Source organism: Chinchilla lanigera, unplaced genomic scaffold, assembly GCF_000276665.1.
Source record: "Chinchilla lanigera isolate Chin_1 unplaced genomic scaffold, ChiLan1.0 scaffold00018, whole genome shotgun sequence".
NCBI lineage: Eukaryota > Metazoa > Chordata > Mammalia > Rodentia > Chinchillidae > Chinchilla > Chinchilla lanigera.
In genome coordinates, this window is record NW_004955419.1 from 17,724,078 (window position 1) to 17,749,816 (window position 25,739).

A 25,739-nucleotide genomic window follows, 5' to 3' on the forward strand; every position below is an offset into this window, starting at 1 on the left:
TAATTTGCTGAGACATACCAGGTATAGTGGCCGTGTATCTCAAAAAGCTAGTGATGGGCCAGGTAGATAGCTCAGCAGCGCAGTGCCTGCCTGGCGCACACAAGGTCCTGAGTTCAACTCCTGATACAAAAAAGAAAAAAAAAACTCGTGATTTTTTTAATGTGGGAGAGACATCCACTACCCTTTTCTATAATTTAAATAGAGGATGGTAGACATTTCTTGACATCCCAAAACTATGGCAGCGGTGACCAAGGTAAATATTTTAAACAAGCTAGGAGTCAGCAAATCTAACACAGTAAAATCATGATTACATTATGAAAGAAAATGCACAAAAACCCATAAGAATTTTGAGATTTTTTTCCATTTGAAAGTAATTATAATTAAATTCACAAATATACTAATTTAAATACTGAATCCTTTTTTATCTTTAAAAAAACATTACAGGCATACACATATTTCTTTCCACTTGTCATTGCCCATTCATATCACGGTTTAAAATGGGGAAAATAGATTCATTCCCCTTAATCTGCAAGTCAGTAGATGTTTCTTTATAATTAACTTTAACAAAATTCTTACAAAATAGTGGTTAACAGTGATCTTGTTTATCCACAAACACCTTCAGAAGTGCATTTTGTTAACATTTCTATACTAAAACACAGGAAAACTGAACTTGAAAAGTTAAAAACTCCTTAATGTTTTTATTCCGGGTACTACTGCCACGATTTACAGGGTGATCTATCTGGTGCAATAAAAAGAAAAAGGCAAAGCTACAAAAGATCAAAGCTCAGGAATGTGCATCTAATTGACACCTACCTTGCATTAATCAATAGCTGTACTTTTGGCAAACTGTGACTGTGACAGTCCTGAACCAGAAGGATTTCCTATGTAAACTGCAGTAACTTTTCTGACGATGGATCATCGTTCCTGCTGTGGCAGATTTTTATGATTCCTCTGATGCATCTGGGACAAGTATGGCAAAGTAGCCTACAGCTTTCCTGATAAGTCCTTGCTCTCTCTCCTGCTAAGAACCGTAGCCCTTTTCTGTTGATTTTTTAAAACCTTCTGCTACCATGTCCACCACTTCCACCATCAGATCCTTAACCAGCACCAGAGGGGCTGCCAGAGCTTCTTTCACCAAAACTGCCCCACTTCATACATCTGTAATCTGATTGTTGTGGTCCAGTATAATTTCCAAAATCATAATTCCCCAAATCATTATAATTCCCAACACCGCCATAGTTACCACCACCAAAATTTCCTCCTTTATTGTAACCATCATATATTGTCCTCCTCCACCACCATATCCACCATCTTGGTTTCCATATCCTGATCCACCACAAACATGGCCTCTGGTACGGCTATAACCAGGACCACCACCATAGTTTCCACCATCACCTCCTCCATAACTATCTCTGCTGACACCTCCTCCAGCACTACAGCCTCCTTGTCCACCAAAGTTTCCACCACGACCAAAATTCCCTCCATTACCTCCTCCAAAGTTTCCTCCACCACCCATAAAGTTACCAGACCTGTCTCCACGACCTCTTTGTGATCCAGCAGACTGCATCTCTTGTTTAGCAAGGACCTTTCTCTCATCACAGTTATGTGCACTAATGGTGTGGTATTTCTGAGTCACAGTTTTACCCACTGTGTCATGATCATCAGAAGTTACAAAAACAAATCCTCTCTTTTTTCCTGTCTGCCTTTCTTCTATAACTTCTGTGGTTTCCATTGTATTTTTCAAAGTAGTCTCTCAAATTATATTCTTCTGTATCTTCTGTATCTTCTTGAATACTGCCAACAAAAATTTTCTTCACTCTTAGATTGGCACTAGACTTTATAGAATCCTCTCTAGAAACAGCTCTCTTTGGTTCCACCTTGTGTGGGTGAGCACACATTGCTGCATCTGCCTCTTCTACACAAGAGTAAGTTACAAAACCAAAGTCCTTGTATCGTCTCGTTTGGGGATCTCTCATTACCACACGATATGCGAGTGTGTCCAATTTGTCAGAATATTCTCTTAAACTATCATCTGTAGTTTCAAAGCCCAGACCACCAATACACAACTTCCTCAGTTGCCCTGGCTCCTTTGGATCATGCCCCTTGCCCCAACCCGGCAGGGGCGACAAGGGCCGGAGTCAGGCTGGAGCTGACCAGGCAGCAGTTTTACCTCCATTTTGAGATTAAGACTTCTTATGAACTAGATTCTTACATTCAGGTTTCTGATCCATTTTGAGTTAATCTCTGTATATCCTGCTATGTAATACACTCTGGTTACCCGTTGCTAAAGGCAGGATCAGTGCTGGATTCTTTCCCTTTCCTCACTAGTTTTTATAAGAAGGAGTTGGTTCTCTAGTCCTTGTATGATGTTTTCGTTGCAGTGACGCCATTTTTACTGAGATGCATGCCTGTATTCTGTCTGAGTGCTGAGCAGCCTTTTTGCTTGTCATAGACTTCAGTGGTTTCTCCTTTAGAATCTCCCGAGAACAGGTGGGAGAACAGCAATCACTAGGCCTATTTACAGGGCAGGAAGAGAGGCTTAAGAAGAAATGATTTGTTCCAGGACACACCTAATAAGTGGCAGGGGAAGGACTTGGGTCTGACCCTTCTCTTGTGCTCCTGCTCCATCCATGTACCACACAGCCAAAGCCCTGGGGTAGACTGGAACTTCAATTCTAGTCCTCGCTTTGTGACCTATGACCTGCAATAGCTTGTTTGTTCATTCTGGGCTGTAGTTACTTCTTTTGTGAAATCAGAAGGCTGGAAGAGCCAGTCCCAAAGAATGGAGCAAATTTCCTAAGGTTGCCTGCATTGAGAGACTGCCCAGGGTTTGCTGTATAGAGCAGGGCCCTGTCATACCTCCACTCAAGAGTGTCTGATTTTGGCGACACTTACCATCACAGGTAGGCATTCATCCAAAAAGCACTCTTTTTGCAAGGAGAGACTACCAAGGGTTAAGAGTGGTTGTCTGGGTTTTTAACTTTATACTGTTATATGATGTTTGAATCTAATTGTGAGTTTGTTACACTTAAATTACTTGACTTTCTAAAAAAAAGTGTTGTCTGTATTCAATTTAGAGAAGTATTTTTTCTTTAGTCTTTTTGTTTCTTATCCAGCTCTCACACTTTGTCTTTTTCTCTACCCATTTGTCTTGCAGAAACATGCCAAAGGCCAGGATTTGTTCGATCAGATTGTATACCACCTAGACCTTGTGGAAACAGACTACTTTGGCCTCCAGTTCCTCGACTCTGCCCAGGTCACAGTATGTATTGCTTTGATTCATTTTGGGACAGATTGGCTTTTCATGCTAATTGCAGTTCCACGGTTGCTAGAAATTGGTAGAGAAAAATAGGAATAAAACTGTGATATTGTTCCAGTAATGAGCATTGGCAGGTGGTGGTGGTGCTTGAGTGAAACGCATCCACAATACTTGTAGGACCCCCTGCCCCAGGCAGCCAATAACCAGAATTTATGCATGGGGTACACTAAAGAAATACTTCTAAACAGATAATGCATTATGGGCACGTGTCTAGGATAGGTAGGAAGGAGAAGAAATATTATAGAAATTCTTCCAGTGATGCTGCACCACCAGCCTCTCAGAGACTCTGGCTGGTAGAGCATGGGTTCTGTGAACACAGCCGAGTCCCAGCCAGGCTGCAGGGAGCAGTCAAAACAGGCCCCCTCCAGGAGGTGGGGTTAAGTCATCACAGGCTTCACCTGCTTTCCTGGACGCAGAACTGTTTACAGTGAGGACGCTAAAATGTGTGACCTCCACAAGTTCAAACCCACTCTTTTTGTAGCAGGAATGAATGATGTCATAGTCCTCCTTCCCAACAAGATCTAGCAGTGGATTTAAAAGATAATTTATTCGACAATTTAAAAATATTTATTGAGTGCCTATTATACCCTGGACCCTGTTCCAAGCACTGTGAATTAAGTGGTGAACATACCTATATAATATGACAGGTGATGAAAAGAGTAAACAAAATTAAGCAGAGGGAGAGATGGGCAGAGGAGGAGGGGGTTCCCCTTGAGATGGTGTGTTGAAGGGTGGGTCCCTGACACAGTGTTCCGTATAGACACCTAGAGCTGCCCACACCTGCTAATTACTGTTACTTCCTGGGGGACCACGTGCGATAAGTGTAAGATGAAGCTGCCCAGAACTGGTGCCCTGGAATTGAGTCTGCTGGAGAATCTCAGTGAGATGTTGGGACCTTAGGTGAGAGAGTGGAATCTGGACATAAATGGCCCCTGGCAGTGCCTTGGGCGGGGGGGGGGGGTGTCACTGGGTGTGTGTGTGTGTGTGTGTGTGTGTGTGTGCAGTGTGTTCCCCTATGCTGACACACCAGGATTTCCTGTTTGCCTCCAACAGATTCCCTTACCCCTACAACTGTCACCTCCTTGACGATATTGTCTGTTTTTCAGTTGGAGGCACTGGGCCCTGCGGAGGTACATCCCAGCTTTTCCCTTTTTGTCTCCCTATCCAGTGACCTGTCCTCTAACTTCATGGCTGTCCTTCACACCCCTCAGGGGCTCTGTGTCTTGGTTCTTTTCTTCCCCAAGGCAATCTCGGGATTCAAGTTGCTGACCTGTCTAAGTATTTCAGACACTATTTTGTCTTACATAGGCTGCTGCTTTTCTTTCCTCCTCTCTCTTTCTTTTTCCTCTCCACCCCTTTTCCCCCCTCCCCGCTTCTTCTTTTGTCTGTGTTTGGCACCAAGGACTGAACCCAGGGCCTTCATACTGAGCTACATCCCCAACCCTTTTTTATTCTTTATTTTGAAATGGGTCTTGCTAAGTTGCCCAGGCTAGGCTCAAACTTATAATCCTCCTGCTTCAGGCTCCCATAGTGCTTAAGCTTCATTTGCACAAACCTCATACAGATCCCCTCTGGGTCCTGGTATCATTCCCAGATCCCGATTTCTGACATTTGTCATTCCGTGATAAGTGCCCTTGAGGCCATCCATCTTCCCTCTGGTCTTGGCCCATAACGGTCCCATTCTATCTCATTTACTTCACCCGGCCTCCTCCCACCTGTGCCTTCCTTCCCACCTGCACCAAACCTCTGCTACCTCACCTAATTCCGCACGAAGGCTTCGGTTCTTACCGCCCCCACCACGGCACACAGGCCCGTCTGTTCCCTCTGCTGGCGCTCGCAGGCTGCCAAGTGTTGCTGGAGAGTCACGGCTGTGCCTCCTGGCACCAGCACAGCACACAGGTTCAGCCAAGTCCAAGCCCCAGAGCTGCGCTCCAAGCCTGGTCAGTCCCTCGCTGACGCCTGAGTGCCCACGGTTCCCTTTCTGATTGGTGAGCAGACGTGGAGTCTTGTCCCCATAGACTGTCCTGTAGCTGGCCTTACTTGCTGAGAAGACCAAGGTCATTTAGTGGCAACACCTTGAGTTTTCTTGCCTTGTTCCTCCAATTTCTCTTTCTGTCCATCTTGTCCCCATCTTACAGGAATCCGCCTGCATGTGCGTTTTCTTTCTGCACCTGCACTCACAGTCCTGTGTTCAGTTGCTCCCGGAGCTCCACGTTCAGAGGTTCTCTCTGTCTTCAGCATCTTCCAGCTGTCCAGCCTCTGACACTCTTCAGCCCCTTCTGTCTCCCCAAACTCTCCTCCATTCTGCCTTCTGTGTGTCACAAAACATGTGGTAGATTTGGCTTCGAAATATCTACCGCCCGCCAGGTAGAGGTGTCTGGCCTGGACCCTGTGCCTGCCTGCACCTCTGACTCCTCCAGTGGGCTCAGATAGGCCACTTTCTCTCCCTTGGCCTCATTTTTCTCATCCGTAAGAAAAGGGTTCTCTGTCCTCCCCAAGAACCCCTTTAATTCTCATGTCAGCGATTGAGTCTATGTGGGAGGCCTGTGTGCCTGGCCCGTGTCTCCGCTGGTTAGAAGCAGGGAGGGGTCCACCATTTCTGCCCTTCGAGCCGGTGTCTACTGCCCTGCTAGCACATCCTCATCCCCAGGTGAGCCTTCTGCAGCCACTTGGCTTCCCGGGAAGCCCTGGGTGTGACTCCATTATGACAGACTTGGGTATGAACTTGTGCTGACTTGGCTGGCAGGCTTTTGCACCTGCCACTGCCCTGTCGCTGTGCAGCAGGAGGGATGTTCACAACAGGCCAGACACCTGCAGGCATCCAGACTCAGCAGGTTCTGAGACTTGCTAGCGTCTTGCTTTATAGATGTGGAAGACTTTTTTCCCGCTGCAGAGGCAAGTGTGGGATCCTCATCACCTTTGAGCCAGAGGATGTGAGGGTGTGCAACAGAAGAGGCTGCCAGGACCCCCTTCTTGTCATCCCAGTCTTTGTCTCTCAGCTGGCACCATTATAGGCTGAGTCCTGATGACATGTGCCTTCCTCTCGGCCTTTGCTTGAGCCCTAGAAGGCTCTCCCTTACCCTCCTTCAAGGCCATCTCAGTTGAGCCCACTCGTGAAGCGTGTCCTGAGCTCCCAGCAAGTTCCTGTGTAAACCTCTGAGCTCATTTGCCTTCTGTGGCAGCTTGCTCAGATGGCCTCAGGTTGCTTATTTGTCTGTGTAAACATACATCGCCTAATGACTAGATCCTAAGACTCGCTATTTTCTCTTCTCAGTGATTCTGGAGGATAAGGCACACAATTTGGCACCTCTTTCTTAGCTCCAGAAGGCCCTTAAGAGAAGCATTTGCCAAATCTCTCCCTCTTCTAGCTGGTGAAACCAAAGCCATTAGACCTTAGTAAATCACTTAGGAGCACAGCTTGGACTTTGCAGTTCCGAGCAGATGTGTTCATTCCAGTATACTGAGCTCTTGAGCTTCAGTGCGCCCATCTATAATGTGTTGGTAGCAACATCTGTTTCACAGAGGGAAGTTGAACTACCCAGTGAGTTCCTGGAGAAGAAAAGGTTTATAATCTGGGACGTGGGTATGGGTCTCTGTCTTGATCGATTTTGTGTTGCTATAAAAAAATGCTTGAAGCTGGGTGCTTTATAAAGAGGTTTATTTAGGTCACGGTTTTGGAAACTGAAAGTTCAAGATTGAGTGGCCTCATCTGTTTGGTCTCTGGCAGGGACCTTCTGACTGTGTCATAATGTGGCAGAGAGATAGAAGGGGAAACAGCTGCATGCAGAGGGGCCATTGTATGAGGTGGCCTCACTTTATAACAGCTCGCTCTCTTGAGAACTAATCCAGTCCTGTGATCCCTAACTCACTCCTGTGAGACAGACATTATGAGGGCAGAACCTCCATAACCCAGTCTCCTTCCAATAGGCTTCACCTCTCAAAGCTTCCACCATTTTAGCACCACCACACTGAGGGCCAAGCTCCCCGCACATGAACCTTTAGGGGACAAAACACATCTGGAGCACAGCAGGGCAGGTCCTCTCCCTATCTGGGCAAGCTGACAGGAAACCAGAGTCGTAGGTGAGCACACTGAGAAGGTGAAGTTAGCTGCAGCCCGTTGGCCCATGCTGCCTACTTGAGGACCCTTAGCAAATTTAAGAAAGGGCCTTTTGAGAGGGTCTGCTGAGCTGGCTGCTGAGGGAGTCATTGATTTTCACAGGGCCTGGGAGATAATTGGATGTCATGGGAGTGTTTCTGGGGAGAATGGGGTAAAGGATAGGAAAGGAATGGGTGGCTTTGCCATTGACTTACTGCCTCATAATCTAAGCTCCTGCAAGTATTTACATCCACACCTAGCCTCTGACGTGAGGATCAGAGGGCTGGGGCTGGCCAGCAGGGCTCCTGGCACGGCTTTTTGTATACTCAGCTTATATCTCTAGCTCACTGAAAAGAGCCAGGCCTGGTTTCCATGGTGCCCTGCCCTGCCCTGAAGCAACTATCAACGCCTGTTGGTGTCACCTATTTTTAGCAGTTAGAACTGGGACCTCCCGTTTCCGTGTTAAAGAGGGATGCCATCCAGGGACCCACTCTGCAGATCACATGTTGGTACAGCTTAAAACAGGAATAGTGTGTGTTTTTACATATCAGAGCTTTCTGTCTGAGAGCCAGGTGCTGTGGTCTATACCCTCGCCCCCCTGGCTTTTACACCGCCTGGGCATGAAAGCTGCTGTTTGCTGAGATTCCTCCAACTCCTAGCCAGACACGGAACTAAAGGCTTTGCGTAACTCTTATCTAACATTCATCCTAGATCTGTAAAGCTGGCCATAAAGCAGACCCTTTTTACAGGTGACAAATCCGAGGTTTAGAGGTATTACAAATCTTGTAAAGGTTAAAGTAAGGACAAAGCCAGGAGTCATAACTTGGTATCCTTCCAAAGCCGAGCACTTTGTACTGAACCATGCTGGTTCCATTCCATACCTGACATGCATGCATATGCACATGTCCATGCATACACAGAAAGAAAAATGACATTTTAAACTTTGACTTAAAACTTACCCAATGCCAACCAAGCCCTCTGGTTGTAGATATGAGCTGATAACTGTCTCTGTCTGCCACATTTTGATGAAGGAGACAGACAAGTAGTCCCTTGGAGTGTAGTGTGGCCAGTACCTTACTTTAGCAGAGGACATCCAGGCTCCTTTGTCAATATCTGAGTGCCCTGTATGAAATGAAAAGGCTGTTTTCCAGGCAGAGATTTGAAGTGGGATAATAACACCAGTCCCACCAAGGAGGAGGTTCTCTCTTCCTCTAGGGAGCAGGCGTTATGGATGGTAGAAATGGTCACTAAATGTTCCTTTCTGAAGCCCCTGCCCAACATAAATAGGGAGCTTTTTATGGCAGTACATTTTGCAGCAAAGAAATACAGAAAAGATGATTTAGGCTTTTCTTTCAAGACTTGTCCTCCTTCTTCCCACTGGTCTTTGCAGCATGGAATGGCCACACCTAGGGCTGTGTAGTGAGGTTAACACATGGGTGTCATGTTGCTGAAGGCCTCTGTGGATACGGAAGGGACTCTGTGGCTCCACTGGCTACATTCTGCCAGTTGCTTAGAAGGTCGTCCTGTTGGCCACTTGTGTACACACTGCTGGACACTTACGCCACTTCGGATGTGACTGTGTAGCTTGGGTAGAGCACTTGCCTGGCACATGAGCGCTGGGTTCCATTCCCAGCACCTCAGAAATTAAAGGGGGATGTAGGAGAGTACATGCACTAGTAGTGGGGTCTTTGTTATTGTTGCAGAAAATCAGACAAACCTCTTGCCTCCATCCGCTTGAGTAGTTCCATGCGGTTTCAGTGGATACTTGTTTGAACCTTCAGCCAGTGCTGCAGGGGCTGGCTGAGTTCACAGGGGAGCAAGCTGAGGCTCAGGAACGGGGGCCTTGCTCATGACAACACACCACCGAGTGGCAGAGCTGGGACTTGAACTCTGTGATCTTCTGCCTCCTCTATGGTTGTATGGAGAATTATCAGACGGGCTGAGGAAGAGCTGCAGCCTCCGGCAACCTCTCTCAAATCTGATGGAAGCTGGTGAGGGTATCCTGCCTAGTACAAGTATCAGTGCTGGATGGAAAGTGGATGAGTGGGTTTCTGTGACTGTTTAGGCAAATCCCCAAGGAAACCTCCAGTAGCTGGTATCAGTCAATTCATGGGCTTCGTGCTGATGGAGACAGGGAGAGATCCCTCTGTAGGTGAAGGCGGTGCCTCAGGCTAGTCTGTGGATGTGGACACCAGTGTGAGCTCTAATCCTGCCTTCCCTTACTAGGGCCCTACCTGCACATCATCTATAGGCCCACCTTCACCTGCTTTGAGGCCCGAGCCTCAGGTGATATATGTGACACAGTAGCTCTCAAAGTGCTTCTTTCCTTCCCTGTTCATCCTTTGGGTGCAATTACCTCTTTTGATTCCTTCCAGCTCTAATTTAAACACAAGCTAGATATTCGTTATAACCCAAGGAAACCTGTAGGTACTAGGAATCCTATTACGATTTCCATCACTCAGGCTTAATGGCAAGGGCTCTGGGGATGTTCAGGCAGAGAGATTTGGGATGTTCTTTAACCCCTGAGCTTCTCTCGGGCATTGCTGTTCCAGTTGTTCCATGTAGATTTTAGCCTCTGCAGTCCTACAGCCAGCCTGAGTGCGTGTTGTGTTTCCAAAATTGACGCACCACTGAAACAGATGGGCTTTGCCAGGATCATGTCACACTTGTTGATTTATGGGAAGGGCTTTTCCAGACGGACTTAGATGACCTATTCAGATCAGAAACCACCTTGCTAACTCCTGTTAGTGTTTGAGTTAAATGTCTTGCCATTTGAACTCAGAAATGCATCTGTCTGTCAGCAGTGATTGGTTTCACGGTCTTTTGTTGGGAGATCTAGAGCCATTCGCCTTGGCCTTTACAGATAGGGAGCCTGGCTATAGTTAGCCAGGACACAGGTGAACCTCCCAGACAGGCCCTGCTGCTGCTAAATGCAGCCCTCTGGGCACATGTAGGATGGAATTTACTGAGTGCCATGCTGGGCTCTCTCGGCTCCAGCATTCGAGTCACGAGGAGTCTTGTGGGACAAAATATGAGTAATCAGACCTGGTGAGCTCCTGCAGCTATGAAGAAAGTCAGGTCACTTTGAGCTGGTTGGATACAAGATGATTTTTATCTTTTCTCAATTTTGGATTGTGACTGGGTTTCTTGGTACCTCTGATGCTGCCACCAAACCTGATCTGAAAACCCTCAAGGGGTCAAGGAGCTTTCAAAATGGTGAAACTGTTTCTGATTCCTTTCTCAGCTTGGTGAGCTCCAGGCTTTTCATAGGCCTGGGTTCTGGCAGGTCTTCCTTTGGGTAGGAAGAACAGGGCATAGCCCTGCAGTGGGATAAGGGAGCTCCATTAGGGATGTAGCCCAGGGCATAGCAGCCTGCTACCGCTGGGAACATCTGACCCAGGCATCTGGCCACGTGTTAACCTCTGCCACAGACACTTGGTCCTTGTACCATGAGGACTCGCTAACCCGTAAGAGCTGAGATTGCTTGAGATTTTAGAGAATTCAAATAGCCATTTTCAGAGAGGTGGTGGATGACTCGAGATTATCAGGATATCTTCCTGAGTAGGAGAGGATGCAGAAAACTTCAGAACTAAATCTTTAAAGGGCATACTGGGAGCATTTTGTAAAGCACTGGTGCTCTGAGCCTCTGGTTAATGAGTCTTAGGTAAGACCTGGATATTGACTCCTTTAAAGTTTTTCACATTGTTGTAATACACAGCCAGGGTTGAAAATCTTAGGGAAGGAAACCAGACAAATTAGACTTAGATGGAGATTAGATTTTGATAGTAAAGGTAGAGGAAGGGTGCACTGAAAACTGAGTCTGTTCTGAATTATGGTACAAGGAGTTGAGAAAGGAAAGAAAGAGGACGGGCTCCTTTAAGCTGTACTATTCTTGGGCTGTATAGCCTAGTAGTTTCAAGGGAGAACTTTCTTTGCAAGGTAAGAGCAAATTCCTTTAAGAATCTGGAGAGTCTTAATCTCCAGGAGAGTAAATATGCTTATATACAATCTGTGTCTGTCCTCCCTCCTCAAGGCCGAGGTTGGGGGTTCTCAACTGAGAGTAATAGTGATACCTAATTACCATAACACAAGCTCATAATCAAAAACTGCCTGTAGGCAAACAACGACAAATGCCAAAACGACAACCAACCCTGCAAATAATATCCTCGTGAAAATAAAAACATTTATGCAGGAAAATAAAAAGAAAAAAGCAAACTATCTACAGTCCCATTACCCAAAAATCACCTCTGCAAATCTTCTGGGCATCTCTTAATAGAAAATAATAATTTCATATAAATGGAACCCTACCTGATTATCTACCATTGTGTTGTAGATCTCTTGCCACATCAATAAAGATAGGCCTACGTCAGTTTGAAACAGTATTTCATTATATGGATGAGCCATTTTTTCATCCATCTTTGTCAATGGACGTTTAGGTCATTTCCAGTTGAGAGCTATTAATAATGAGGAAAAGCATCCTGTACATGTGCCTTTGAGATACATGTCCTGCTGTGGTGATCTGCTTCTTTTATTACACGCTTGCCTACCTGGGAGTGGGGATGACAAAAGCCCACATTCTCCCCTCACACTGCTCATACGCTTATTGTAATATAATTCATCTGTTATGTGCCTTTGTGTTTTTTCATCCCCCTACTCCCACACACTCATAATGGGTGCTTTGGTTAAGTGTGGAGTACACGATACTAATTTAGCCCCACCCTTTCTCATTATTAGGATGTGTAGTGTGTAGATTGCTTCTGAAAGTCCCCGGCAATCAGGGGCCTCAGGCTCTGAGTAGTTGGTGAGAAGCCACTTTTGAAGCTGTATCATTCCGGCTGAGATTTTAGAGAATTCAAATAGCCATTTTCAGAGGCTATTTTTCTACCATTGAAGTTGCAGCGTGCATTAAGTTTTCTCAGTATAACAGAGTATGTCCCTAATTTGCCTCATTTAAAAAAGTGATTCGGATTTTTATTTGTTCATTTGTCCGCCAAATAAGGGTCTGCTGAGTACTGTACCTGGTGCCTGAAACAGGAAGCACAGAAATGATTCAGTGCATGGTCCCTGAGCCAGGCTCTTCAACTTAATGATGACATAAAAGTGGTACACATTCAGTAGAAACTGTACTTCAGATTTTGAATTTTGATCATTCCCTATGCTAGCGGTGCTCGATAGAGTACTGTCTAAATCCTGGGCAGTGACAGTGGCAGCAAGCTGTAACTCCCAGGCAAGCAAGAGTAAACTGTCAGTACTCAATGTTGCTAAGCTATGGTGTGCAGTAAACATTTAATGCATTTTTCAGCTTACAGTTTTTTTCACTTTACAATCTGGACATAACCTGCTCATGTAGCTAGCTGTTCATGGAAGTTAGGCTCCCAAGCCTCCGTCAGGACTGTGGTATCAACTTGGTCATTACAGAGACACTCTTAAGTGAGGGAAATGGTTTGTGAGCTCCTTCAGAGAAGACAAGTAATTCTCGTAAAAATTTGAGGCAGTTAGGATACTATACCTCCACTGACAGCAAAATTATCTTAGGGAAATGCCTCCCGTCTTTCCATCTGCATGTGTGGTCATTTTCTTGGCAAAAGAATAAAGGGGGCAAGCACTTTGGTTCTCTCATTTCAGGGTTTAGGCTGATAAAAATTCAGGACTGAGGTATGAGGAAAGGTTCTAGCATTGTGGCTGGTACTTTTTGCTAGATTAATGGAGACTAGGAAATATTAGAGAAGATTAACTAAAACACGAGCAAGTCTGAAGGAAAAGGCAGTGGAGTGGTTCCACTGACCACAGGGGTTTTACAGATCAATTCATTAAGGGAGTTTAAGTCCTTTCGGTACTACTTTTAAAAACTTAGGGAAAATGTGGTGTTCTCTTCCCATAAAAATGCACTTAAGTGCACAAGCGCAGAATTTTGAACATCATACCAAGCACTTTGCAAGTCCCCAGCAAAGAACTCATAATCTGATCCAGCCCCTGTTTTTTGCGGGTAGAATTACTCATGTTTATAGAGGAGGGTAACTATGAGGACCTAAAATCTTGCTGTTGAATAGTTCCTAAAGAAGTGTTTTCTTTCTTACAGCACTGGCTGGATCATTCTAAACCCATCAAAAAGCAGATGAAACGTAAGTGAACAGAATTTGGTCTAGTCTTGTTCCAGTAAACTCCTTTGTCCAAGTTTTGAGGTTTTCTGTTTTCATTAGAACGTGAAAGCATTTTTAAAGCAATCTAATTTTAAGTGGATAATTTTTTTTTTTTTTTTTTTTTTTTGGTTTTTCTCCGGTACCGGGAACCGAACTCACGACCTTGCGCTTGCCAGGCAGGCGCTTTGCCGCTGAGCTAAATCCCCAGCCCCAAGTGGATAATTTTTACTAAAGCTGGCCAAAGTTAAAGTTTAAAATTTAAATAACAGTTTTTAGTAGATATTAAAAACCCACCTCTACTCTCATTTGAAATTAGACACATCTGCCAATGAGAAATGACTAATGTACTATTCAGAAACGTGACTTTACACCTCCTGTATTCTCTTCCTAATGAATTACAAAGTAGAGTCAGTGACTGGGAGAATGAGAGGTCTTCTTGGTAGTATGGTCCAGCTTACTCCTTTACAGGTGGGGTAACAACATTTCTCTAATGATTTTTATATTTGGGTCATTTAAAAAAATTCACATTTTCTTACAAATACTTTAAGGTATCCTTATTTTATTTTTAGATGGCAGAACGCTTTGCTATTTATGTGTCATTTTCCTTTAGCCCACTTTATACTTTGTAAATATATATATCAATTTGGACTATCTTGGCATCAGTGCTAAATTAAAGGGCCAGCTCTTAGTAACTCATCTAGATCCTTCTCTGCCCAAATGTGGTTACCAGTTAAATCTTCGTAGTTAATATAAAAGTCCATTTCAGTACTAGCTTTGCATGCCCAGTTGTGCCCTCCAAAGGCAGTGGTAAATGTGCTACAGATTTAATGTGTTTTTCTTTTCATCCATTCTGTGGTCTTCAAAACTGGGGAAAAAACTTCAACCTTCTGTCTACAAATGTTTAGTTGGACCTGCTTATGCTTTGCACTTTCGAGTTAAATACTATTCTTCAGAACCGAACAACCTTCGAGAAGAGTTTACAAGGTAGGACATAATGCGGATGATCCTGCCTGGTAGTGCTTGCCTTGTCTAGATTTATGGGTCTTGTAAGTTGTGGGTTTGCCTCCCTTAGTGTTTGCTGTCTGTATTTCATAGTAAGAGTTATTAGTATTTTTCCTGGGCTTCTAAGTTCTGTTGAAAATCTACCGCTTTGCTTAATTTGATACTGTTCTTAGTTAATAAGCATTATATTTATTTTCTTATCCCATTTCTATTTTCTGGGACCTTAGTATTTTGATTGTTCTATGGTATTATATTTGGTCTCAGCTACAAAAAAGGGAAAATGGATACTGAGAGAATGTTTTTCAGTCTGCAGCTGCCATCTTATATTTTTAAGGAGCTGCAAAACGTCCCCTTGTTACAGTAGAAGACACCATCTCTTTAAACAAACTGTGCTAGTTACAACAAAGTTGTAACAACAACGTTGTTGCTGAATCCTTTCTTGTTGTCTTTGTTTTGTGTGCCTGTGTTTATCTCTTGGACTTCAGAAAGTGTCAAAGGAAAATACCATTTTATGTATGCAGTTTCCCTCCAGCTACCCTTCCATCAGTGAAATTCTTTACCCAGCCTTTTCCTGCTATTGAGATACCCAAAGCCTCCTTGTCACTTTCTGTGCCTGATAGATTGTGATGGTGACATGTATATAGCTAGGCAGTCTGCAGTGGTGGCCACTAGTCTGAAGACAATAACCTCAGTAACACTTTAAATAGAGACTGACCATTGCCTTACTGGAAGGCCCTACAGGGCTTTTTGTTGTTGTTTGTTCTTTGTATTTTGGTTTTTGTTTTTGAGACAGGGTCTCACTATGTAGTTCAGGTTAACATTGAACTCTGTTTAGCCCAGGCTGGCCTCAAACTCATGGCGATCCTTCTACCTCAGCCTGCCAAGTGCTGGGATTGCAAACATGCACCGTCATATCCAGCCTTATAGAGCTTTTGTAGTTAGGTTTTCCCACAAGCATCAGAAGTTCTGGCTGTGTTGGTACTGCGTTCCCCTTGATGTGGATACACAAGTGAACAGCTTGAATTTCAGAAGGGAAGTTAAATTATGGTTAAACACTTTTTGGGAAGCCAGACATTCTGGAATGTACTAGGACCTATACTACCACCACCCTTGATTTCCGGGTCGCCCACATTCCCCTCTATCCATCTCATAGAAAGCAACTGCCTGTATTGTTTCCCACGTTCAAACAAATTAAATTACTCCGGTGTTCCTATTCAGAGCTCCTTATGAAACATGCTGCTTCTAACTGTCACCAAAATCAGTGGTTTTTAAATCAAGTTGTGTGAATCCAAAACACCCAGGAAGCTTTTGAACAAATCAAATTCCTGGGGACCACTCTTGCGTGTGGGATTCTGACTCTGTAGATATGGAGCAGAGTGTGGGCAGCTTTGGTTTTTACAAAGCATTGTAAGTGGCGCTGATGCCCACATCCTCCTGGTTTAAAACAAAAAACAAAATACCGAAGCTAAGACATTTATTTCTACCTAAGTCCCATTTGTGTTATGTGCTGTCTTCTTCCCTGTTTTCTGTTGCCCTTTAACAAGTTGCAATCCTAGGCTAGGATTTTTCAGCATGTGCATGCGTGAGTGACTGTGCATGTGTGTGTGTGTGTGTGTGTGTCTGTGTGTGTGTGTGTGTGTGGTGTCATCTGCGTGCCTGTTTTGTTAAGTGAATGCAAGTCTGCAGTTAGGCTGCATCAGGAAGAAAAGCCACAAGCTGTTGCTAGCAGAGTCCAGTCAGCTGCAAACTCGTTGATGTGATTCTGGAATCTGCAGGCTACAGGCCAAGCCCAGTGGCTCCACCCTGCTGGTTTTATTAGACATGTTGCATGCCTGTGTGCCAAGTTCTGTGTGCCTGTTGGGCTCTTCTTGAGCACCAAAGGGGTTACTAAAGGTGTGATTGGACTGCTCACTGTTCCATGTTCCATCCTACGAGTACCTTGCAAACTCCCATTGTGCCCTCGACTGCCCATCAAGGTTCTAGGATGCCTTCCTGAAGGCCCATGAGGAGATGCTTCCGCCCAAATTCTCATTTACTTTGGCCTCCCTTTTGACAGTACAAAATGCCAGGCTGTACGTGGGATGGGATTTATGACAGGAAGTGGGGGGTTGGAGGTGGTGGGAAAAGGTTTACCTTCTGTTGACTTTTGTATATATTTGTCAGGTACCTGTTTGTTTTACAACTCAGGCATGACATCCTTTCTGGAAAGTAAGTATGTTTTTGTTCTAAATCTTAACCCAGGATATATCATAGTATATTTCAAAATTATTCACTGTTTTAACTCTCTTACCCTTGTTCCCTTTTCAAAATTCAAAAAAGTGCGCCAGGCATTGTAAAGTGAGTCTAATACTTGTATCATTGTCATTATCATCCTGTTTTAAATGATTATTATATGGCTTGAAGCATTTCTAAGAGCATTTAATACCTTAAGTGATGTGTATTTGGGAATAATTCTCTCCCTGATCACATCACTGCCCCATTCATAATGGCTTTTGTCGTACTTGCAAGCAAGGTTACGTTATTAGTATGTATACACGTACAAGCATCTGGACAGTCAAAAAGTCTCATTCATCACCATCCACATTGGAGTAACGTAAAGAGGTTATATTCTGATTCAAATAGAAGGAAGTTTAGACATCTCATCTCATTTCCTTTTCCCCCTTTCAAAATGATTTTTAAATGGTAGGCTTCTGGCTACACACAAAGAATATTAAGGATGAGAGGCATTAGAGCTGAAGTGGCTGATTTCGCATGCAATATTAATTTATTGCAAAGATAAGAGATTTCAGGAGTCATAGCTTTCACAGTTATGTCATTTTTCAGCATAGGGATTGAATATTTTCTAATACATAAAAAGTTAAGGCTACATTGAGTCTAAGAAGTAATATATCTGATGTTACTGACAAGAATACATTCTGATTTTGAATGTAATCTAAAGGAAATTTAAAAGTGTAATTTCTGAATTTGCAAACTCAATAGAAAAGATGCTGTAAAATTTTGAGTAGGATATGCTCCATAGAACAAGGAGATTGTACAGTGTATACATTTGCCTTATTCAGACATGCAATACAGATCTTTGGTTGGTGTGTGTATTATGAGTGTGCGTGTATTTTTCTCTCTCCATACTGTGCTCCTCATATAAAGGCCTCGTAACTGTAGAAATTGCCTTCAGTTTAGAAAAATATTAATGACTACAGCTTGCATTTGTACAGTACTTTGCAGTTTACATGCACTTCTAGTCGGTTTATTGTACAGTAAAGCAGAATGATGTTCTAGTCCCAGCACTGCCGGCTCTCAGCTGGATGACCGTAGGAACAACCCTGAACATTCACTTCCTCATCTGTAAAGTGGGAGAGGGGGGACCCTGGTCGCATCCGTCCCAGGAGTTTACAGCTGGATGCATTAACCAAATTGCATGATACATATGAAAAGGCTTGTAAAAACTATGAAGTGCTATACCAATGTACGTCATTATTATTTTTCTAACTAACTTTGAAATGTAAGTGTGAATGAGATCACAGGTTTGCAGTAACACTCTTCTACCCCTGTGCCTCAGTTATACTTAGTAGAATGCTAGTACATCCAGCTGTCCTGGCAACATTAGATATGGTGTATTTTTATTTTTAACACTAAGACCTTGTTTTAAGAAAGACTGAGGGCAGCTTGAAAAGTGCACGTACTAGGTCAAGACAAAATAAATTTAAAATAAGTTTTAAAATAATAATGCAAAGGGATCCTTTTCATTCTGTTTTCCAAACTTTCCCATCCTGGCCAAAGTCAGTAAAATTGCCTACAGGATTGATAGAAAGTCTACTTAGATTGGGTTATTTTGCCATATGATGAGAACTTATTTGGGGAAGTTTACAGTGTGCCGTGTTTGCATTCTTTAATGTAGACAGCAAAAATACAAATTAAGAACAAAAATCATTGCTTAGGCATCACTGCCTTTTGAAGAATTATTTTATTGATATTTTGTATGTTTGAGTATATAATTTCATATGTAAAATTAATTTCTTTTTTAAGGTTGAAATGCCCCTATGAAACAGCTGTGGAATTAGCCGCTCTCTGTCTACAAGGTACATTCATCTTTGGTAGTCATGACTGTTTTAATATTATTGCTTTTCCTTACAACAAACAAGTATGTACCATGCCAGGCCCAGTGCTCTCCCCTGTCCCAGTGTGTAAATGAGGAGGACATGGTCTTTACCCCCAAATGGCTTGCAGCCCAGTGAGGAAGTTAGGTGCAGAGCACAGTGTGTTCCTTCAGTAGCAGGAAGCTTGGATGAGGCAGGGCTGTGGGGGGACGAGGGGAGGGAGCAGAATCAAGGCATGGAGGCATAAAAGCAGTGCTGAGAGGAGCTGGAGTATACAGCACTTTCCCAGAATGCATGAGGCCCTGGGTTCAATCCCCAGCACCACCAAAAGAGAAGGAGGGGTAGCAGCAGTTGAGGATATATCAGGTTGAGGTCCAAGAAGCTGAGCAGGTGGTTGGCCTCAGACCCCAGGAACTTCATGTGGTCAACAGTGAGGTCTTTACAAGCTCCTGAGGACATAGTGCGGTCAGAGGTACATGTTAGAAAGGCCAGGCTGGCTGTATGGGGAGCAGGGGTTGAAGCAGGACTAAGAACTGGGGCTGGGAACCAGAGAGAAGGTGTAGCCGGACAGAGATAATAAGAACCTGAACAGGGCAGCTGGTTGTAAACACACGCCAGCAAATAGCCGTGGTAGTACAGGGAGGTAGACTCAGTGATGAGACTTCGGTGTTGAGGGAGGAGGCAGAGATGACTCAGGCTGCTTCCACGGGTGGGTGGTGGCAACGGTGAGCAGTGAGCAGCTATCAGAAGAGCTGAGCTCTAGTGGAGGAAATGGCCTGTGTTAGGCCTCTGGGATGGGAGGTGCGGAAGCAGCAGCAGCAGCTCCTCGGGTGGCTGAAGAAGCTTCCTCTGAGGTTACTGTAGAAGCAGCGCTGTGGGTCATCATGGGTGGGGAGACCGATGACAAGGATTGTCAGTGTTGGCTGTTCCTCCGTAGGATGCACTAGTGGATCGTAGTTTACAGTGTGTAAGAAACACTTGCTAAAGTCTCCAGTGCTAATTAAGAGAATGCTAATGCGAAGCTGCACATACGGGATTTCATTAGCACATCAGACAGGCATATGCTGTGAATTCATTTACCAGTGTGTTCATTGGCTGCTATTGGGTTATGAATTATGATATATCCATTTCCTAATTAGTATTTTTGAACATCATTCGTATTTTAGCAGTTTTTACAATTGATATGAGAGGTTTTCTTCAAATTATAAAACCAGTATGCACACTATAGAATATCAGGAAACTAACACAATAATCAGGCAAGTGGAAGGAAATGTTTCTATGAGCTTTGAGTGGATTTTTAAGAAATGTAATTCTGATCAGAGTTTATATACAAATTTTTGTATGTTTTCTTTTAGCTTGGCATTTTTAGTAAATGTATTTTGTCATGTTTACACACATAAAAATAGTTTGTTTGGGTTTCTTTGTTATTGTTTGTTTTTAGTTTTTGGAGACAGGGTCTAGCTATGTCGTTCAGGCTGGCCTTGAACTTACTATGTAGCCTAGGCTGGCCTTGAACTTGCTGTGATCCTCCTACCTCAGCCTTCCAGGTGCTGGTATTATAGGTGTGCACCACCATGTCTTGCTTTTCATAAAGATATCGTTTAATGACTGAAAGGTATATTAGTGGATATTTGTATTCCTTAGTTACCCCTTAAATCCTACTGTCTACTGGGGGCTTGGCCTACAGTAAATGCGTAATAAGTACAGAACAAATTGAATCAATGAGGTTAAAAGGACCCTAAGGGACTTTGATTGAAGGGGGAGCCTGTCCCTATGGTCAGAAGGCACTGGTGGTAGAAGTGACATAAGGTCATTGATAGGCATCTGTCTAAATACATTGCTAAGTACTTCCTATCAATATTTCTCTGATGCAGCAGGCTTTATGGTGAGTGCCATGGGGTATGCATGGCTTGGGAATATGGCAGTGGCCTCTCTACCTTGGCCAAGTATCCATTTCATCAGCATAGCCAGTGACCTTCCTCAGCCCTGGCGTTCCTGAACCCCAGGAGGCCATACCTTTAGGCCAAATAGCCCAGCAAGAGATGTCAGGGTGTTTAATGTTAATGAAATGAAAGCATGGTGTCCTGTCTGGAAGCATTAATTCTCTGGAGAGATTTTCTCCTAAGGCCACTGACACATGACTGCAAGTTTGTATGCCGTCCTGGATGATTAGAGGCTAAGGAACGCTTTTCACCACATCCTCCACCCCTGTGTAATGGAGTCAGCCCAACACTCACAAGTCCAGCTCTAGTCGGACCTTTTGCATCACCCAGCACAGAGGGAGACAAGAAAACAGTCAGCCACCTGCAAGGCTTTCTTGGGGACGTTACCCACTTGAGCTGAACCATAGCATGAGTATAATTTAACATCCAGTCATTATGGCAGTACACATAAACAGACTCTGAAGACTTAGACACACATGGGGAAGCCCTTGCACACCAGCCTATGCCCCCTCCCCAACCCCACTTCCCAGGAAATGCTATAGTCTGCTGCCTGCTGTCTGCTGTCTACTCCAGCCCAGCTCAGCCGCCTGCCCTGGGCTCTGTGGGTAGGAGTAAAATGTGTTATGTTTCCTCCTGTGCTTGAGCCTTGTGAAATATCTTGCTGCAGTTGTTCTTGAATTAATAGTGCCTCCTGAGTTGTGAAACAGTGGCCCTGCATGGAGTCTGCGCTCTTAGTGGAATAAATTTATGGTAGATTGGAAAATTATTCTCAGTAAAAGGAAAAAATTAGGAAAGAAGTCATTTGTTATGTGCCTGCGGTTTTGTTTCTTCCTTGGAACAATTCTGTTTGGTAGATAAAGGATCCGGAAACCCAGAGTAGTTAAATGACTTGCCCAGGACCACATAGCTAGTACATGATGGGACTGGGATTCAAGCTCTCCTCTGCCTGAGCTGTTTCTGTCATCCTCCACAGACTCCCTGGAGCTAAGGCCAGGATGCAGAGGTTGTAGAACAGTGAAGTATCAGGTTCTCCAGCAGGTTCTTGGAAGATAGGCATGCTGCCTCAGAATGGTGTGCCAGGCTCCACTTAGGCCTGTTTCGGTGCAGTACACATGGAGTGAATGCTGGCCTGTTCCCAGTCTGTACACATCAGGGAGGCATTGTCTCTGTCTGGCTTCTCCCTCCGGTGTTTGGTGACATCATTGGCACCACTGATCCTCTCCTATCCAGGTGCAGGGTGCTATTGCCTCACTGTGGCCCATGGATGGCCTTTCCAGGCACCTAGTTTCATGGTGATGTCTTGGGCAGAGGTCTCAACTTGGGAAAACAGCCCCAACATTTCAGAGCAAATATTATTTCCAGAGCAGAATCTCTATTTGTGCCTTTGCCCAATGTACCAAGCTACTGCTCACCCTCACCCTGGCTCCCATAATGTTAGGGGTGCAGGCGAGGGGCTGTAGGTAGGTGGGGAGATATTTACGAGGTCTCTGCTGTGTGCCAGACATTGTCTCTCACAGTCCTGTCCGGGTCCCGCTGAGTTTGGTATTACTACTTCCACTGTGTGCACAGGGACATTTTATCCACTGCTACAACCAGCTGGAGCCCCTGCATTGAAAGATGGACTGCGGGATTGCGATCAGAAGCCCAGGCTGGCTGAGTGTGGCGTAATAGGCCGATGAAAAGGGATGCTGGATACACAGTGCAAGGTGTCCTTGGAGGCAGTTAGGCATATGCCGTTGGTCCATTGGTGGGTTTGATGTGTGGAGCAGAGGTTTCTTTTTACGTGTTTCCCGGCTTGGACACAGCAGCATCTTCTAGGAACTTGCTAGATATGCAGATTCTAAGCCTCATTCTAGACCTATAGGATCAGAAACTCTGGGTGTGTGGCCCAGCAATGTGGTTTGTTTTTTGTTTTTTTTTTTTTGGTTCCCGGTAATTGAACTTACAACCTTGCGCTTGCTAGGCAGGCTCTGCACCACGGAGCTATATCCTCGGCCCCTAGCAATGTGTTTTAATGAGATCACCAGGTGATTCTGATGCATGTCCAAGTTCAGAAGCCACTGCTATAGATAAGTGCTTTTCAAAGGCAAATGAGTACCCGGTGCTCCAGGCATCTTGTGGAAAGACAGGCTTTGCCTAGGTGGTTTGAGGTGGGGTCTGAGCCCACATCTTGAGCAGCTCAGGTAATGTCTGTGTGTGCCGGTGCATGAACCACACTTTGCATAGCCAGTGTATTGGAGGACACTCTGGACAGTTTTCCTTATATTCAGGAATCTGCAGTAGTAGGGTGAGGAGACTGAGTTTTCCTATTCATAACCTGTGTCACCTGTGTCCTGGAGCCTCCATTCCATGTGTGACCTGGCAAGAGCAAGGACCACGCAGCCCGCTTCTGGCACGTGGTTGGGAAGGCTCACCTCGCTGCTTCTCCTTTCTGCGTACCCAGCTCCCTGCCGGGTTCTGCCTGATTTGTCGCAGTTGCTCCTGCAATGCTCTCATGCCTCCCCTCCCCCTCACCCCTCCTCCCTCCCTCCCTCTTTTTCTCCTAGTTTTTTCCCCTGGATTCTGCATGTGCTGAATTCTTGATCCATCCTCTCCAGCAGTGCAGCTCCTCAAGTGCTGCTCTGACCTGCCCTAATGAGAGCCTGGTGCAGTGGCTGTTTCTGGGCAGATCCTCATTCCCTGCAATTCCCTTTTATTGCAAATGCGAGGCTCTACTCCTTCTCAGGGAAAATGTAATTGGGCCTCCCTGGGTAGGGAAAATGGTTGCCAGTAATAACTAAGATAATGGTGTATCGCACAATGGGGAGGGCTTCAGACTGATTCTTGGGGGTTTTGAGAGTACGTATAGCTACCAAGTGAGAGTTCAGTCCTGAGGAAAGAAGAGAGCTGTACATGAGGGGGTACCTGTGCTTTATAATCATGCAAAATGCCTTTGGACTCAGTGACAGCAATAACTGAGAATGCTCAGTGTCTCCTGTTTTCCTCCCTTTTATGGAACGTGCAGCGGAGCTTGGGGAATGTGAACTTCCAGAACACACACCAGAGCTTGTGTCTGAGTTTCGGTTTATTCCAAATCAGACAGAAGCAATGGAATTTGATATCTTCCAGAGATGGAAAGACTGCAGGTACCTTGATGCAATCACCTAGCATTCTGATCTGTTTATTTCTTTTGTCCTGTGTGTTTGTCAGATTGTTTTGCTTGCCATAGAACTGCTCAGCGGATGACTATAAAACTGCATCTTTATCTCATGACTTCTCTCCTGTATTTCCGTCCCATTCTCCCAAAGGCCCACATGTCAGCTCTTCTAAGAGATCTACAGCAAGAACCAAACCATACTTTTTTTCTCTCTCTGAAATGCAAAGCCTCAGTCTGATTTGCTTGTTGCTACCAGTAGTACCTCCACTGCCCTGACACGTACTGCACACCTGGTCTCTGGGAACCTTGTCCTGCACCTTTAATAAACCTTTTAGAAATAGAGGTGGAACATCCCTAACCTCAGAATAGAAACTTTGTGAATGCTGACTTCATGAAATATTGGAAAATTCCATATCTGACTCTCTGGGACAAGCTGTAGTAAAATGCAGGAACATTAAAAATTGGGCATAAAAATACCGTTGGGCTACATGTATAAGGTATATGTGAAACATAAATGAATTTCATGTAAGACTTGGGTCCCATCCCCCAGATATCTCATTATCTAATGCAGGTATTCCCAAATCTGAAAAATACCTGAAGTCAGAAGCACTCTGGTTCCAAGCATTTTAGATAAGGGTTACTTAGCTTGTAACCCTGTTGTACAGGAGCAATTACAGTTGAGACCACATGCTGTACAGCATTGTACCCCAGGAAATATGGTCATCCTATCTAAAGGCAGCCAGGTCATTTAGCTCATTGGTTTCCCTCTACAGTCACCATCCTGATCTAATGCTTTTAAGCCTGGACTGCCGACGCTGCCTGTCACTCTGATTTCCCAGAGGTTGACCTTCTTCCTTCCTGTCCCCTCTTCTTAAAACACCACCCCTCCTGAGTCACTCTTGGACCTGGAGCTTAGCATGGCCTTGATTGTCCTGCAGTGCCTCTGCAAAGCCCCCGTGACTTTATTTTAATGGAAGATGACATGAATGCATTCTTACTAGGTAACACTGAAATAGTGAAGTGTGTCACTGTAAAGTCATCCCACACCCCTCACACAAACCAGAGCCCCCTTCTTCTCTGTTGTGGTCTGTTGTGTATCTTTTCTGCTTTCCCATGTATGTATGTGTGTCTGTATATGTGTATATATATATATATAATATATGTATAAATAATCTCTACAAAAAACCCAGTATTGTTCCCGTAAATGGTCTGTTATAAGCAGTGTTCCATGATCTTTCTGTTCATTAACAATATATTTTAGAGCCTTTTCCTGTCAGTATAAACCTGCACGCTTCCTTGCTATAGTTGTCATAGAACTGCCATAGTCCAGCATGCCCTGGGAGTCTCCACATCCCGGTTCACATGTATTTCCACTGGTTTTTTGAAGGGGAAAGAGCCCTGCCCAGGCGGAACTCTCCTATCTGAATAAAGCGAAGTGGCTGGAAATGTATGGGGTAGACATGCACGTGGTCAGGGTAAGAACTATGTCTGCTTAAGTAATTTGACTTTGTTATTGCTGAAAAAATACATAAGTATTATGCCAACTAAGTAACTTGTGGTGAGGAAACTGTTTTTGCATTCTGCTCTGTGACGACCTGTTAGAACCCTCTACCGATTGTCACTTCGTTTGTTTGTAGGGAAGAGATGGCTGTGAATATTCTCTTGGACTGACCCCGACAGGCATATTAATCTTTGAAGGAGCTAACAAAATAGGCTTATTCTTTTGGTAATTTAGTTTTGTCTAATATTAAAAATGTCTTTTCCTATTTTGTGGTGGAAGTCTATGTGATGGATGATTATTGAGGGATACTTGCAACACCCAGATTTGTTTTAAAATCACCTTCCTGTTGTCATTGTGGGTATGTGGCATTTACACTGAAACTCCTGAATAATCACATTTAAATGAATGAATGATTTTTTTTCTTAGCCAATCTAAGCTTTAAAAATAGAAAGGAAACTGCTGTTTGATGTGCGGATTCTTTCACTGCAGACTGTGCTTTTTTAAAATG

At 44.3% G+C, this 25,739-nt stretch overlaps 1 protein-coding gene and 1 pseudogene across 2 annotated transcripts in view; one reads left to right on the forward strand and one right to left on the reverse strand.

The window, feature by feature from the left end:
• Nucleotides 1-25,739, forward strand: part of Epb41l4b (erythrocyte membrane protein band 4.1 like 4B) — a gene marked incomplete in the record, with an annotated part of 135,789 nt that overhangs the window by 37,982 nt on the left and 72,068 nt on the right. For both annotated transcript variants that reach the window (XM_013513219.1, XM_013513220.1), the window contains 8 exon segments: nt 3,158-3,262; nt 13,495-13,537; nt 14,461-14,539; nt 16,721-16,765; nt 18,581-18,633; nt 23,599-23,719; nt 25,118-25,205; nt 25,368-25,456. In XM_013513219.1, the coding sequence (XP_013368673.1) occupies nt 3,158-3,262; nt 13,495-13,537; nt 14,461-14,539; nt 16,721-16,765; nt 18,581-18,633; nt 23,599-23,719; nt 25,118-25,205; nt 25,368-25,456 (623 nt within the window).
• On the reverse strand, nt 384-2,215 carry LOC102019812 (annotated as a pseudogene).